We start from the raw sequence: 16248 nt of genomic DNA, 5'->3' as shown, positions 1-16248 counted from the left end.
ATATTAAGTTTATAATATGATGTAAAATTTTTCAATTATATTTAATGAATCTATGCATGCATTATACCACGAAATATTATTGATAATATTAAGCTCTATATGAACGCAAGAAGAACGATTATGAATTTAAAATACAATCTCATGTATATGAAATGAAGTGAAACGGAAAAAAGATATAAAGGAAAATAACCGATCGGAGAATGTTTTTCTTTTATTCCAATTCTGTTTCGATTTTAAATAACCAGATTTTTCATGGTATAAATACATTTTACAGAAGAAAAGTACAAGTCTAACCTCAAATTTTTAACAGTTTTTATCAATTTATTAGGATTATATCAAAATTGTATATAAAACTTTTGACTTTTATGTATTCTTACAAGATTGGTTCTATACAAACTAAAATATCAATAAAAAATGATTATTTTTTTTCTTTTTGCACTCTATTAGTGTTAAATAATATTAGAACGAAATATATTCTTCTTCCTACTTTTCTTCCTTTTTTCAACTTTGCTTTTTTATTTATATGAAATTATACTTTTATTAAAAATAATTGTCATCTCCTCTCAAGTTAACTTGACTCATTTTTATTTTTTAGAGTTAGCAATCTAAGTACTTATGTACAAGTTCATGGCTGTGACACGTGGCTTCTTTCAGCTTGGTATTTAAATTCGTATGCACAGCTGACGAGTGTGCAGTAGTTGATAAAACAACGGATGTTTCGTACGGAGTGAAAGTTATATGGATAAACGTTAACGTCAATTATGTACACCATTACCTGCATTGCACCAGTCAATATCGCAGTTATTAAATACTGTATGTATTTACACAGTCAAAGCTTTATTACAACTATAGTCAATAAGAACTTGAAATATTGTATAGTTTTATCTCTTAAAAGAATTTTTAATAAAGGAATTTTTTAAATTATATTTCATATATATGGTATGAAATTGTATTTTGATCTACATTATCTAATATAAATGTATGCATAAAATTGCAAAGTTTTATTACCTAATAAATTTAATAATAAGCTTTCCGGACATAAAAAAAAAGATATTGTTCACAATTTGCGATTAATGTATTATCAAATTCTTTTTTAAAAATTGCTTGATTCATTGAAATAATGTAAAGATGCAAATCATTTATAATCTACTAATAAATTCCATCACATACATGTGCATACATGTTTTTAAATGTTTGAATACATTTCGTAGCCTTCGCAATTCATATCACACGGAAATATTTGAATTTGAATGGCTGTCGACAAGAAACGTAGATATATTACAATGGATGTATTCTTTGTACAACTGCTCTTTACCCTCATATCTGTTTTACAAAATAAGATTAACTTTTTAGAGTTACATGTTTTTAGGGGGGAAAAGAGACGAATCCTTAATTTTACCAACCAATGACTCCATAAGTATCACTTTAGATACAGATCAGGTAAATTTTTACTTCTAAATGAACAAAAGAGCGACAAAGTGCAAATATATTAGAGGTATCTTGGAATATTAAAACTATAAAATCTTCATGTCTTTTTTTAAAGCTGCATGCAAAAACTACTGTTAAAATCAGTCCTGACTTCAAAGAAGATTGTATTTGGCTGAATGGACGGTATGTGTATTGAGAAAATATATTTTCATTATTACTTTATTTATAGTATAATAACATAACTGACATACTTTCAGAAAAGAAGATATACAAAATATAAGATTGCAAAATTGTTTAAAAGAAAGTAAGTTAGTATATGGAAACTTATTCAAAATATATATAATTTAAATTAAATCAAGATTTTTTTTCTTTAGTTAAAAAACGTTCGCAGTTACCTGATTACACAAACAATTGGAAAGTTCATATATGTTCAAAGAATAATTTTCCAACCGCTGCTGGTTTAGCTTCCAGTGCTGCAGGATATGCGTGTCTTACAGCAGCACTAGCCAAACTTTACAAAGTAGAAGTATGATAATTTATTTTTTTTCCCGTTTAAATCATTTAATACATTTTAAAATTGTTATATTGTCAAAATATATATCTTTGCAGGGAGATATTAGTGTCATAGCGCGTTCCGGTTCTGGATCAGCATGTCGCAGTGTTATGGGCGGTTTCGTGAGATGGCATATGGGCTCAGACAAGAATGGAACAGACAGTTTAGCAAAACAAATAGCACCAGCGTCTCATTGGCCTGAAATGAGGATTCTAGTGCTAGTAGTAAGAAACATCTTGTCTTTCCATGTTTATTGAATGATAAAGATAACAATACTTAGAAAAAAAAATAATTCTTTTAGGTTAGCGATGAACAAAAAAAAGTTCCAAGTGCAATAGGTATGAAACGAAGTATAGAAACATCTGAACTTCTACAACATAGAATAACATATACAGTTCCAAAAAGAGCTAATAAAATGCAACAGGCAATCATTGAGAAGGATTTCAAAAGTTTTGCTGAACTCACTATGAAGGATTCTAATCAGTTTCATGCTGTATGTCTTGATACATATCCTCCATGTATTTATATGAATAGCATTTCTAACGCTATCATGAGTCTCATACATTCTTATAATGATGCAGTTAACGATGTAAAAGTAAGTAAAATAGTTTTTTTTTCATAAATTAAGGTTAAAAAATAGCTAGACTTATTTTATTGATAAGAAATATTGCTAGGTTGCCTATACTTATGACGCTGGCCCAAATGCTACATTATATTTATTAGAGAAAGATATACCAGAAGTAGTGGGCATTCTTGATCACTTTTTTCCTCCTCCTGAAAATATTGTAAACGTTGAATACAAAAGAGGATTACCTATTGAAGGGATCAAACCTTTGCAAGTATGTATTATTAATAAGTATGTATTATTCTTATATCCAGAATATTAATCCATTAGTTAAATGTGTATGTACATGTGCACATGCACAGTGGATTACTCTATGTTATAAATATTATTTTGTATAGAATCTTTTGAAGAAACTAAAGTTTCAAAAGAATCCACCAGGACAGCTTAAATATATGATACATACTAAAGTGGGAAATGGGCCTAAATATCTCAATGATCCGCAGGATCATTTATTAGATGATCATGGTAATCCTATTAATTGTGTATCCATTCTTGATCAATGACATTTTATTTATTTTATTTATTTTATTATTTACTATTCCAAATATATATAAAAATAAATAACTTTTAACTTCATCAATCTTGTTATTTTCACTTTTCCTTTCCTTCTATATTCTTAAAAATGTAATCACAATAATATTCTTCACTTATGTCATTTATTCGCATGTATAATATAATCTAATATAATCTTTGGGATTATCACACGCAAAATGGCATAGCTGTAAATGTATAAGTATAAGCTGGATGCTTCGTCCTTTATATACTAGCCTGTGTGACTCAGCGGTCATTTTTATTAAAAGGAGAAGAAGAAGAAAGAACCTTTTAAAGATCCTTAAACTAGCATTTTAACCTCATTTAATCTTTATATGTGATCGAATTTTAGTTGAGGATACAATACATAAAGCAAAATTAATCGCTTCTTGGCTTATACCTAGAGACAAAATAAAAATTTTCTCCTGTCTCTAGATTTTATTGTAAAATATTACCTAAATATTAACTAATTTATAAAGTAGAATTAAAATTGTCCTTGTATAATTTGTACTTGTAAATACATTTTTTCAAAATATGTGACGAAGCAACATTTCAATTATGCATAGATCATTCTAAAATACTAATCATGTGCATAATATGTGATTATAACTGCAAATTATGATTATGTATTTAATCTGTAGTTAGATATCATATTTGATATACAAAAATAAAATGATTTATAAAAATGAAGTCATTTATAATATTTAATTACGTACCTGTTCAGTTTAAAGCATGATTGTAAGATGTGATCTAAAAATTATATCGTGCAAATTGGAATTTATAAAGAAGGTTCTGAAAAGAATGAAAAATATAAAAGTTTCGGTCGATGTTTAAAAGATGTGAATGTAAAAAATTTTATTCGAATTTCTCTCTAATTTATCAATTTTTGTATTATACATTTATTATTAAATGTAAAGATATCATTGCGTTGTAATATTTGCAATTTCTGCATTAAATGCGATTGCTAGAAAGCGATGAAAAATGTAAAGCAGTTTATTGTGACTGAAAACTATGGCTTTTACGCGCGCGCTTGTGTGTGTGTGTGTGTGTGTGTGTGTGTGTGTGTGTGTGTGTGTAATAGCTATCAGAATCCTTATACATTGTGTATCTACATAATGCATTAATGATAAACGCAAATAATTCTGCTTCGTCTGTAGATTTAAATGTAATGTAAGGATCTTGATTTCAAATTTTTATTTAAATTTCTTTATTTTAGCATATTTTAATTCACTTATGTACAATTAAAATACTTACGCTATTTTGTATCATTCTCTTTTATATGCTTTATTAAATTAAATTTTTACTCTTTATGGATACAAATGTATATGCAATGTAAGATGAAATACTGGTTAAAGACTAGAAAGTGAATTTGACTATTGTAATTCGATAATCTTTATTAGTAAAAAAATATGTGTATAAATTCTTATATTGTTTATACACAATGATTAATGGCACAGATTTTTGAAGGCTGTATTTCCTAGTGAAATAGTTGATGCTAACGATTGATGCTAAAACTGTATGTATTGGGAAGAACTTTGTTTTCCTAATGGTAAAATTGACGAAGAAGTGTAATAATAAAGGTATTATTGGATAATACATAAAATATTTTGGATAGACAAATTAAAGATATAATAAGAGTTACTAACTTTAAAGAATAATGTACTCTTTTTTAGCGTAATGTACCGATATGTACATGTATATGTAAAGAAAAGAATGTACTGTAATATTTTTTAATTTGTGTATTGTTTTACCATATGTTGTAAAAATTAAACTTTGGTACGACACATGCACAATTTGTACGCCTGTATCGCATTATACAATAGTACCTTGGTAATAGCTGTGTTAGTTTAAAAGAAAGACATTTAGCGATTGCAGGACGCTATTTCTGCGAAAATGCTTCTATTTACAATAACAAATGCATAAAGAACACGAAATATATTAGAGCAACGCTGTACGCAAGAGCACGACTATCGGGTAGAGAGGAAAAAAGAGAGGATGATCCAAGTCTAGTAAACGCCTTTAATCTTCTATTCTATTCGCATTCTAATGTCTTTCAAAAATGATCCAAGTTCTTTCACTTTTTGCGACAAATCATCAGCCTGCTCTCGCAACCTCCTAGCCTCTCGACCGCTTTCTTCAAGCATTCTTTGTAAGTATTTAACTTTCTCATCGTGACTCAACTTGTCCATGTCTTTGACATGATCGCGACTGGGAGCAAAATATTTCTCAACTTCTCTGCGTACACGAGAGATGGTATTGTCGCGATCCTCACAATTATCGCAGCAATCGGACCACACGGTCAAATCCACGTAAGGAATCTCGTCACAACTGACAAAGTTATTACGACCTTCGGGCAATAGGAACACGTTGGGTTGTACGCGAGTGATGTTGTCGCCATTGTCGCACAAGATTCTAGCTAGCGATATTTGTTGGATCTGCGCAAGCTGTTCCGGTCGAAAGGCGCTGGGATTCTCGTACCAGAATCGATCGCCGTCCCGGGTTCGTCGGAATTGTTCGAGCAGAAGACACTTAAACAGCGGTCCGATCTTCATTCCCGGCAACTGATCCTCCAGAATACCGCCGACCCAAACATCTATATTGCCCGGATGGCCATACAATTCACGCAGTTTCTGCCGTACTCGACCGCTGCTGATTTCGCCAGCAAGATGTTCAAACGTTTCTACACGCGGCATGTTGCAATAATCGCGCCATTCCAGATAGCCGGGAAGTCCGTGATCTCTCCCCCGCTGAATGTTCATCGCCGCTAGATCCAGCGCGACCGCGTGTGCGGTACGGAACAGCTGCTCAGTAAGCTCGACATTGAGATTTTGCTCGGGCAGCTTTAGTTTTGCCGCCGTAGCGTACATACCTCTGATCAGCGGATCGACCCCACCTTCTTCTACCAGTCGCCAAGGTGCGAAAAAGGCATCTCGCAAATCGAGAGGACCCTGAGGAATCGACTGAAAGGAAGCGTTTAAACGCTCGAGACGCGGTTGGATGAGCGAATGACCGAAACGCAAAGCGGCAGTAGCGAAGACGTTGGATACGCTGGCGTCGATATTGGGATCGTAGCCTCGGTACGGCGGCAGAAGATTGTCGATGGCCGAGCCAAATATCCGTGGCAACCAGTGCCGGTAAGTGATGTGTTGCATTTCAGCGCCGACGATACGTCTGGCTTCCTGATACAACTTCTCGCCATTCCAGTGTGGGTTCATGTCGCGTAGCGCGCGAGCGATGCGGTTGTGTTCACGCAACCATATTGTATGCATGGCCAACAGACCGACTTGCTCGTTTGCTCGAATGTCACCAGCGACGAAGCAGTTTATCGAACTTTCCAGTGGATTCCGACGGCAATCAACAAACTGGCCAGACATATAAGGCAAGAGAGGCTTGTGACCAGGGATCGTGGGACCCTCCCGAAGCAATCCGCGGTCCGTTGTGAGATCGCGCAGATCGCGCGCCAATTCGTCGTTGTAGCCGTAGACTTGCGACGCATCCAAGTAGCTAGTTAGTTGATTAAGTTGTTCCCGAGGCATCAAATCACCCCACAGTAAACTAGTCGCGCCGGAACCACACACGGCACTGCTTCTGACAAAGTCGATGCACCGTCTGTTGTTGATACGTGGATCACCAGGCGGTACTTCCATCGGAAAGCAGGGCGCGGCGTTGTCACAGGATTTTTTGCAATCGATTCCATCCCACGACTCGCTCGACACTGATGGTAACGCATGATCGAGATCGTGATCCAGAAACTGACCCCATTGCATCACCATGTGGGTAATCTGATTGTCCGATGTAATGTCGTGAGTGGAGATGAGCGTGGTTGACACGAGGCGTGCGGCGGGCTTCGGATACCCATAGTACCGTCGTTCTTTCTCCCAACCAACCGGTGTCGAGAAACCATTCTCGTAGATGGGTTGCAGTATTCTTTGAAAGCCTGTATACGACGAGCCCCAAGTGGGATGGCGTAGATTATTGCAACTACCATCTATGGTTCGGTACTTGTGATGAAAGCATCTGTTGGTGCAGTTCTGCCGACGTCTATGACCGGTGCATCCAGACAATCGTTCGATTTCCTTCACCTGAAACAGGAGGACGCGCGTAATTTTACACGTATAACGCGAGAAAGAGAGAGAGAGAGAGAGAGAGAGAGAGAGAGAGAGATTTGAGCCTACTAATTTTACCTGCTCGAATGTTAGGATTTCTTCGTAACGAAATTCGCCGGTGACGTTTGCCTTATTGCCAGCGTCTATCATACGTCGGATATTGACGAGAGTTCTCTCAAAAAGTTCGGCGGGTCTGGCGGCCGCGCGACCGATCGCGTTTGGAAACCGTGACAGCCGAAACGGATTAACGTGTTTGGATGAGCCGTCGGGATTGAAAAGGGACAATAGTGTCTTGTTGATGGCACGATCGATCTCTTCGGTGGCACTTTGGAAGGCTCGTATGACGAGTGTATCCTGTGTCCCATCCGGCTGCCGAACGCGCACCAGAGCATCGGCAGTTGCGCGACCATAATCGTTTACCGCCGAACATTCGTATCTGTACAAAGAAGATAACAAATCCTTATGTTGCATGTACAAGAGATTGATGATGGCTCGATATCGATGGGTCGATTTTTATTATTACATTAACGATTTTGTATTTTTAGCATTTTAAACTTTTAATGCTTTTACGTAGCCAAAGATTTTATTACAATCGAATTAATAATTATACTGTAATGTAATAAATGTATACGTGCATTGATTTTTTCAAATTATTAAATTATTGGAAGCAAAGGTGATGATGATCAATGTCGACGTGGTTAAGATCACAATCTCCAATTTTGAATCTTACCTGCCGGAATCCTGCAGAGTAACGTTAAAAATGAGAAGACTCCCACCGCGTGTAATCTTGACTCTATTGCTCTCCAGCGTGCTACCGTCCTTCTTCCATTGTATCTCCGGCTTTGGTGTACCTTCGGCCCGGCAAGGCATCTCGACTGTAGCGTCTGGTTCCGCTTCCATGTCTTGCGGTCTGAACAACAATCGGGGAGCGGTGAAATCGACAACCTTCAGATCCGCGAAGAGATGGACCATGTGATCGATGCTTCTGAGGTAACACTCGTATTTGCCCGTGTCGGTTTCCTTAACCGCGATGATGCGCAGCAAGGTACCATCGTTTTCGAGTGAGATCCTGTCGCCAAAGGGGATCGTTCGGCCGTCTCGAAACCAACGGACATCTGGCTTGGGATTACCCAAAGCTCGGCAGGAGAATGTCACATTGGTGCCGACGCTCGCGTTTTGTGATTCCGGCCTTTCGGCGAGTATTAACCGGGACGCCGCCGTAATCACCGCTCTAGCCTTTCTGGATTTGGTCGAGCCCATGTCGCTGCTGGCCACGCATTCGTACATCCCGCTGTCCTGTTCGGTCGTGCCGGTGATCACCAAGGTACCGTCTTTGCGAATCACATATTTTTCGCCATCCTCATGGATCACGTACTTTTCGCTATCGTCATCCACTTCCCACGAGTATTCGTATCTATTCTTCATCCATTTGATCTTCGGCATCGGATCACCCGTTACTCGGCAAGTCAACGTCATCGTGTCGCCGAATCGTACCATAGTGTCTTCCGGGCCTTCCAAGATGCGCGGTTTTGCTGTGAAGGAAAAGGTTTTTGAATGATTGAGAATGATTGAGATTTTGAAGAAAAATGATTGAGATTTTGAAGAAAAATCATACGGATGGATAAACGTGAGAGTATTTGTTTTCGCGTTTTTCTTTTTTATATTTCTTTTAATATTTCTCCCAATACGGTACATCGTCCATTTATTTATTTTGTCTGTGAGCTCTCATATCTCTCGCCACGGATAACGCAAAGATAAGCGTGATTTTATTTATAAAAACGTTAAATAATCCTCCCAGAGAAAGATGATAATAATATAATTTTGGAAACTTTATGATATTCGACGAGATGCAGCAGCTCGATGACTTGGACGACGTGTCAACGAGCATGATGATCGATAATTGATCGATAAATTAAGTCATCTTTAGTCATCAAATATGTCAAGTATAATATCGAAATCGATATGCGTAATAATGAACAAAATAAAATGTTAAAGAATAAGTTATATAGCTTTTGATTTGTCGTCTTCTGGTCAATCGGATGATAGATAAGCGATTACGGTCGCGAAACGGTCGAAAGGTGCTGCTTTCTACTCAACTGCAATGAAAGTCCTCGGGTAACATCGTTGTCAGAGAGCGACCCTTCATCTTGTGCGGAGATTGGCAAATTGCCGCCATCTCCATAGGTCTGTCCTGCAGGCGTTCCACCAGCCAGACTAGATTGCAGTCGCAGATGAGCGCGTTGCTGTCGAGACGCAGCCGCGTCATCGGACCGACATTGACGAACGCGTCGGCCGGCAATCGGTGAAGCTTGTTATTGTGCAGAAACAGACGCTCCAGCACCGGCAGATCGTTGAACGTGCCCGGTCGGACCTCTCGTAGGTGGTTGTGATGCAGATACAACTGCTCGAGCCGTGGCAACCCCGCGAACGCACCCGGCGCGATATGCTCGATGCGATTTTTGTACAAGTAGAGTATCCGTAGATTCGGCGCGCCCTCGAACGCGCCCATCGGCAGTCGTCGGATGTGATTGTCATTCAACAGCAGGGTGTGCAGTTTATTCGATCCGTGAAACGATCCCGCGCGCACCTCTGTGATACTGTTAAATCGAAGATCTCTGAAAGAGAATTCACAGTTTCACACAGAACAGTAACGGAACAGAGATCGCTAAAAGAAGAAGGAGAAAGGGAGAGAGAGAGAGAGAGACTTTTCGAAAGTTAAATTTATAATTAACGTCACGTAATTGACGTCATAATAATATTTTCTGCGAAAAGAAAAGCACGTTGAAACGCGCGTTACCGGTAATATAGAAGCAAAAGAAATGGTTTCAAGTTTTATTTATCTTGTACGAATGCCACGTACACACACAATCTCAGATTAACGATTAAACGTTTCGATGATCATTCTGCGCTAAATATGAGATATAAATACATTCGAATAGAGTTTCGTACGTGGGCGAAAATATCCTGTGGTTATAAATCTACCCACTCACTCGGTTGGTGGGTAAAAACGAACGAGTGAGTAAAATATTCATAGGCAATTCTCAGATATAAATTGTAGTTATTATTTCTACGATGGACAAATAATATATTTAATAGAAGTCGATAACGAATTATGCACAACGATTTCCGGAAATCTCATTCAAGACTTATGCGCGAATCTGCTTATCGAGCTCAGATTATGATTGTTAGAATGTATCTTATTAACGGTACAAGTATACGCTTGATACCAATAAGAAAATCAAGGAAATCAATGCGAATATCATGCATCTGCATATCATGATTACACCAGATGCGTTTTAGATGCGTGGTTTAATGAATTCAGAAATTTATCTGTGTAACTCGTAAGACTTGCGTAACCGCATAATTATTAGGACGACTCGCCACGGCGCGACGACACGACGACACGACGTGACAAATATATTTTCGCTAGTTATTGGGCGCAGAGTCTTCTTAATTAACAATTTTGTTCGACCCGTTACACATTACTTCCTTTCTAAATTACTGACTCAAGTTCTCGCGCTCGACCCAACGCGACGGTATTTCCTTCAACCTTCTTATCGTACTCGAATCGCTGGCGCGTACCGAGAGAAAAGTAAAAATGTCAGACTTGTAACTTGCGGAAATTGTCCATAATGTAATTTTATAATTTTTTGCAAATTGTATTCAAATATTTACGTAATATTGAATAATTTACGTAGCATTGATTTAATTATATATGGTATAAACGTGATTTTTCTCTTTTCTTTATATATCAGACCAACAAACTATGATGTCAATTAGTCAATGAAGAAATTATAGTGTCATTTAATACGAAAGAAAGCGATTCCAGTGATCAACTCTAGTTTCTTCATTGTGGTGCTAAATTACTCTGTAGACAATATAATTTCATATTTCACGGTAGTTAAATACTTTAAACGCGGCCTCAATAAAATAACATCGTGTAATATTGAGCATCGGTTACGAAATTTGGAGCGACTCACGAGAAATATTTATATATGTACATCCGGAAGATTGGCAGAAGAGAGCAAATTTAAAATTATCAATGACATATGTATTTGCATTGTAACGAGAAAAGCAAATTCTAAAATTACAAAATTACATAAATCTATTTGAAATTTTCAACTTATTTCATGACCATTGGAAAAAAACGTGAAAAGCTTATGTATACATTATGTATACAGTAAATTCAGTGTTACGACAAAAAGTGTAGTAATTTTGTATAAATGATTTATATTTATTTTATTAATATTAAAATTTATTAATATTAAAATATTAATATTCGAATAAATGAATTGAGAAATCATTTTATGTACATACTCAAATGCTGTGTGTGCTAAATATCTATAATGATATAGATGACAGATATTTATCTTTTTAATTTGATTTAACTTATTTTTATATTTCGTAAGTTTTCTTTAAAGAGAGCTGAATGCTTATAGCCAGCTTATACTTGCATTCTTTTGCTTTGCAAGCCGAGCATGCGTGCGAGCATTTCGGTCGGTTTCTATTGATAGAAACGTGTATCGACGCGTACAAATATTGGTAGTTTATTCAGTTAACGTGACGTGATGGAACGCTCATATATTAATAACGGAGATTGCAAACGAATTAACGACATTAATAGCCGGATGGAATGGACATGTGAGAATAATTCTGGGAAGATGATCCGGTCTCTTCTTGATCGTATTCAGTTCGATCGCAAATATCGAATTTCATCCGATCAAGCTCCGACCTTGCTATTCGATTCAAGATCGAGATACACGAAAAAATACCTATAATTATAACGTCTGACATCTAATCTAGCCTCTTAATAAAACACAAATTTATGTGTTGAAATGAATCTCGATTGAGTATTTCTTTTCTCCGTAGCTAAAACTTCTCGCACATTTAATAGAACATTTCAGATAATACTGATGTGTTATTTGCGTATTAAAACAAAATACGAAATATGTAAACCATTTTATATTTTTAATATTGAAAAAGAATAATAATTTTTGTCTCTATATGCTATCGAAATCACTGATACTTAACACATATTTAGATATTCAGTTAGATTCAGATGATTACAATAACGTGACTATTTCACATCAAAATGCAGGTAGTTTAATCGAACGGGCATAATTTCTGACTTATTTTACACAGCAACTGTAATTTTTTGTGCACGCTATTTTACATGTAATCGAAGATTATAACGTAGCACGCATGTAGCACGAGAAACGATATCTCGACGGATATCGTCGGTATCGCGGCACAAGTATATGTTTAACGAAGCCCTATAGACGCATACTTAAAGATACTCGATATTCAAGTCAACGTCCTATTGGATATTTTGTCGACCATTGACCGATGAGCGCGGACCAGTAAGAATGAGCTTGCTTGCTCGTTTTCTTTATTTTGTGTTATATTTAATTTTATATTTTATAATTTTAAAGATTTTACTCATAACTCATAAATGGTAATTATTAAAAGATAATTACCAAATGTGGCGAGACCTTTGACGACGATACGTGCAAAAATGTAATTGAACAATGGTAGTAATATAAAAATCTCATTACATCAGAAATAAAGTGTTGATCAATTGATTGAATAACACATTAAATAAATAAATAGTATAATAAACAAAGTAAAATATTCAAACGTGTTTCAATGTACACATGTATGTATAATGTATACATTTCGGGTATATATTTTGATTACTTGTTAAAAGACATGATTTCGGCAATACTTGAGTCATTGTTAGAAACAATATCGCTTACGTTTTACGTTAAAATTCGTCAGAGAAAAAACTAAATTTGCTCATGTACGATTTCTCAATAAATATTACATATAGAGGCTCTTTTATTTGTATTTAGCTAGTAAATAAAGTCTCTTTGAATTTCATGAATCGACAATCGCTAAAATAATGTGTTATCGTTATCGTTAAATGTGTTAGAGCGCCGAGTAGTTCATCATTACGGAAATAGCGGGCAGGATAATGTAAATTATGCGAGTGCATTTGAACGAGCATAAAACGGTATGAGAAAGAGAGAGGCGAAAGGATTTAATTCCGAGAATTTTTCTCCTTATATGATTCACGAGATGATATATAAAATCTCTGACTTTACTTGTTCTTTGTTTCAACAAAATTTCATCACTGTCGCATGAGTAGTGATGAAATGACAGAATTAATTAGAGTCAACTCGAAGCCAGTCAACCTCACATTTACATCTCGAAACTTCATTGTACAATGTATTTCAAATACTTATTGTTGCTGGATTTATCAATTTTTAAAGTTTATCTGATATACTTTTAAAATGACAAATTATTTTTTATAATTAATTATTTTTTATGCAATAATTTACTTTTAAAAATAAAATAAAGACAGATATTTCTTGTGCGATACTATAATTAACAAGTTTTACGTTAAAACTTCTTGGTTTCAACGGTTCAATGAGAAAAAAGATCGTATTTGTGTACGATAAAGAAAAATAGAGATAATTATTAATTAAATGTTAATTTTTTGAGTAACTTTTTTTTTAAATATATTAACTTTTAAAAAAATCAAATGATTGGAATAGTGGCAAATAATAATTAATATAATAAAAAAATGACAATGACAGTTAAGAGAGATAATATCTTTTTTATTTTTTTGGCACAAGCTTTTTAGAGAGCAAATTGCAATACTCGATATAGCAATACAATTCTTATGTTGTTGTGATAAATAAAAAAAGGATATATATGATTATGACCCGATGTACTGATATATTATCGAGGTCATATTAAGTCAAATAGAATCAATCGCACTTATCGCTGATTCACAGAATCGCAAACTGATTCGCCAATGTTTGCCGCACCATTCCATCTTTGTCCGAAATTTTGCGCAACGACTTACAACAAAAATGAAAAAAAATTCATACAAACCTCAGTTTAGCATTTTATTTTTTCCAGTGCGAGTGCGAGTGTGCCGAAAATTTATGGGTACCTATACGATGACACACATTAGCGCGAGATAAATCGAGGTGAAAGATAAAAGTAGTCGATCGTCTGTCGTCTGATATAACGTTATCGCGCTTTCATCAATTTAAGCATTAAATATTATTTCAGTACACGCGCTTCAAGGCAGCGAAATCTGTTACATGATAAAGCCGACTTGTCACATCACGTATATTTCTATCGGAAAAACACCTTCGTAATTAATGCTGATGACATGATAGATTTTTAAAATAAAAAAAAAAAAAAAGATGAATATGTATCATTATACATAATGTCGCGGTATGAAAATAAGTCTGATTTCACGTGTATCGAAATCCGTTTTACTCCTCTGTTCTCCTCTCCTTTCCTTTCTCCGAAACTCCATCCATCTTTAACGTCGCATCGTAACTTATATATAGTTTTAAGTAGTTGACGATCTTCGGTTTTGTTGATCTATTTTGTTTTAAATTGGTAACTTATATGCTCGCTCGCTAAATTGAATTTCTATCGATCAATTGTCATCGATCATTTGTATCGATTGTAGCGTAATTAATTTTCCTGAAGCAATAATAAAAATAATACTTGTACAGAAATTAAAAAGATCTTTTCGCCCGATATTACGGATAATTGTCACGCAGATCGATTATTTTGTAATTAATTAAGTTTCCGTTACTTATAATTTACAAGCAATTCATAAAATAAGCTAAATTTAGAGGAACGAATTTTCATCACTGGGAGGTGATCCTAGTAGTTATTCTTTCCGTTCGATGCTACGAAGAGAGCAAGTGCATTTTCCGCCTATGAGAAAGCACGTTAATAGTCACGATCACTTCTTAATAATACATTTCGATTAATATAGCCTTCCCATAAGCGAATATGCATCTTAACGCACTTTCTCTTGACCTTTCATGATTCCTTCTTATGGTGTAATTTCATTCGCACTGATTGATTATCAAGCGGTAATATATAATTGCACATATTTTCGTCGTGTAACGATAAGCATCGGGATTTTCACGTGTGTGAAAGAAAATTTCAAAAAATATTATGTAACATGCGTATACCGCGTATACCGCGTATAAATAATTTCAAATGCTCGCAGATTAAAATAATTATCTTCTTTGTTTTGCAAAGAGAATGAGAGAATGAGAGACTTACAGGACTGTAGTGTTGGAGGGCACTCGCGGCACCTGGGTCAGCTTTAAAAACATGCATCGCACCTGCGTCGTGCCGTTGTAACACACGCATTTCTGTGGGCATTCCACCGTTGTTTCAGCAGCTTGCGAGGGATCTGTCACAAGTAGGAGCGGCGGAACCAGCAGCATCCAGACGAACAGGTCCATGATCCGCCTCATGTCCTTCGCCTCGATCGTCGCGGTGCCTGGTAAGGGCCGGAATGAGAGATCCGAGAGATGTGTCCACGCTCCACGGTAGGAGTAATCTCTGGTGGTGTCGCGGTGCTCCGCGCGCGCGCGCGCGCGGCACCACGTGGAGTTGCGTCGGACGTGCGTGCACTCTCTCTTTTTCTTTCTCAAATACACTTTCGCCACATCAACGATTACAGGATCAAGAGAACCGAGAGAGAATCTCCGGCCGAAGGAAGGAATCGATACCGAAGTTGAAAGGAGTACTATCGCGTTCCTCGCGAGAAGAAGCGAGTGGCGATCGCGGGAGGCGAAAGAGATCAAAGAGAAGAGGAAGGAAGCTGAAGGAAGCGCGCCGCCGCGACTACCCGTCCAGTTCCCGAGCGGCGGCAGCCACTACTGTAGAGCTGTAAAGCTACGTGACTCGTACTCGCGTCTCGCGTCTCGCGGGATCCCGTCCAGAGAGAGGCCGTCCATCGCGTGGCGTCGCTCGGGAGTACAAAAGAGTTCCCCGGCCCCGAGCGCAAGACTCGCTCCTCGCTCCTCGCTCCGCTTTCCCCTCTCACCGCCGCTTCGCGACTGTCGACTGTCGCCGCACCGTCGAGGCACGTTGGGCAGTGTTGGACGCTGTTGGGCACTGTTGAGCTACGAACCGCAAAGTACCAGCAGAATACCAGCGCTCCTCGTATGTAA

At 36.8% G+C, this 16248-nt stretch overlaps 2 protein-coding genes across 4 annotated transcripts; one reads left to right on the top strand and one right to left on the bottom strand.

The window, feature by feature from the left end:
- The first annotated feature begins 369 nt into the window (after nucleotides 1-369).
- Mvd (mevalonate diphosphate decarboxylase) lies at nucleotides 370-3182 on the top strand. 3 transcript variants are annotated; one of them, XM_089082743.1, is made up of 9 exons: nucleotides 370-813; nucleotides 1370-1440; nucleotides 1544-1611; nucleotides 1686-1732; nucleotides 1788-1954; nucleotides 2038-2205; nucleotides 2283-2576; nucleotides 2656-2837; nucleotides 2945-3182. In XM_089082743.1, the coding sequence occupies exons 1-9, from the start codon at nucleotides 762-764 to the stop codon at nucleotides 2952-2954; spliced, it is 1059 nt and encodes a 352-aa protein (XP_088938869.1). In that variant the 5' UTR covers nucleotides 370-761; the 3' UTR covers nucleotides 2955-3182. The 3 variants fall into 3 exon arrangements, with proteins under 3 accessions (XP_088938869.1, XP_088938868.1, XP_011629560.2); XM_089082742.1 differs by having other exon boundaries at nucleotides 376-813; nucleotides 2656-2820; XM_011631258.3 differs by having other exon boundaries at nucleotides 391-813; nucleotides 1803-1954; nucleotides 2656-2820.
- A 782-nt stretch (nucleotides 3183-3964) lies between these two features.
- Pxn (Peroxidasin) lies at nucleotides 3965-16248 on the bottom strand. The gene is made up of 5 exons (XM_011631257.3): nucleotides 15350-16248; nucleotides 9341-9858; nucleotides 7974-8775; nucleotides 7322-7679; nucleotides 3965-7219 (listed from the first exon to the last, which is right to left on the bottom strand). The coding sequence occupies exons 1-5, from the start codon at nucleotides 15544-15546 to the stop codon at nucleotides 5165-5167; spliced, it is 3930 nt and encodes a 1309-aa protein (XP_011629559.2). The 5' UTR covers nucleotides 15547-16248; the 3' UTR covers nucleotides 3965-5164.

This window comes from Pogonomyrmex barbatus, unplaced genomic scaffold (genome assembly GCF_055798465.1).
Source record: "Pogonomyrmex barbatus isolate J1 unplaced genomic scaffold, ASM5579846v1 scaffold6, whole genome shotgun sequence".
Classification (NCBI taxonomy): Eukaryota; Metazoa; Arthropoda; class Insecta; order Hymenoptera; family Formicidae; genus Pogonomyrmex; species Pogonomyrmex barbatus.
This window is presented reverse-complemented; position numbering and strand designations above follow the sequence as displayed.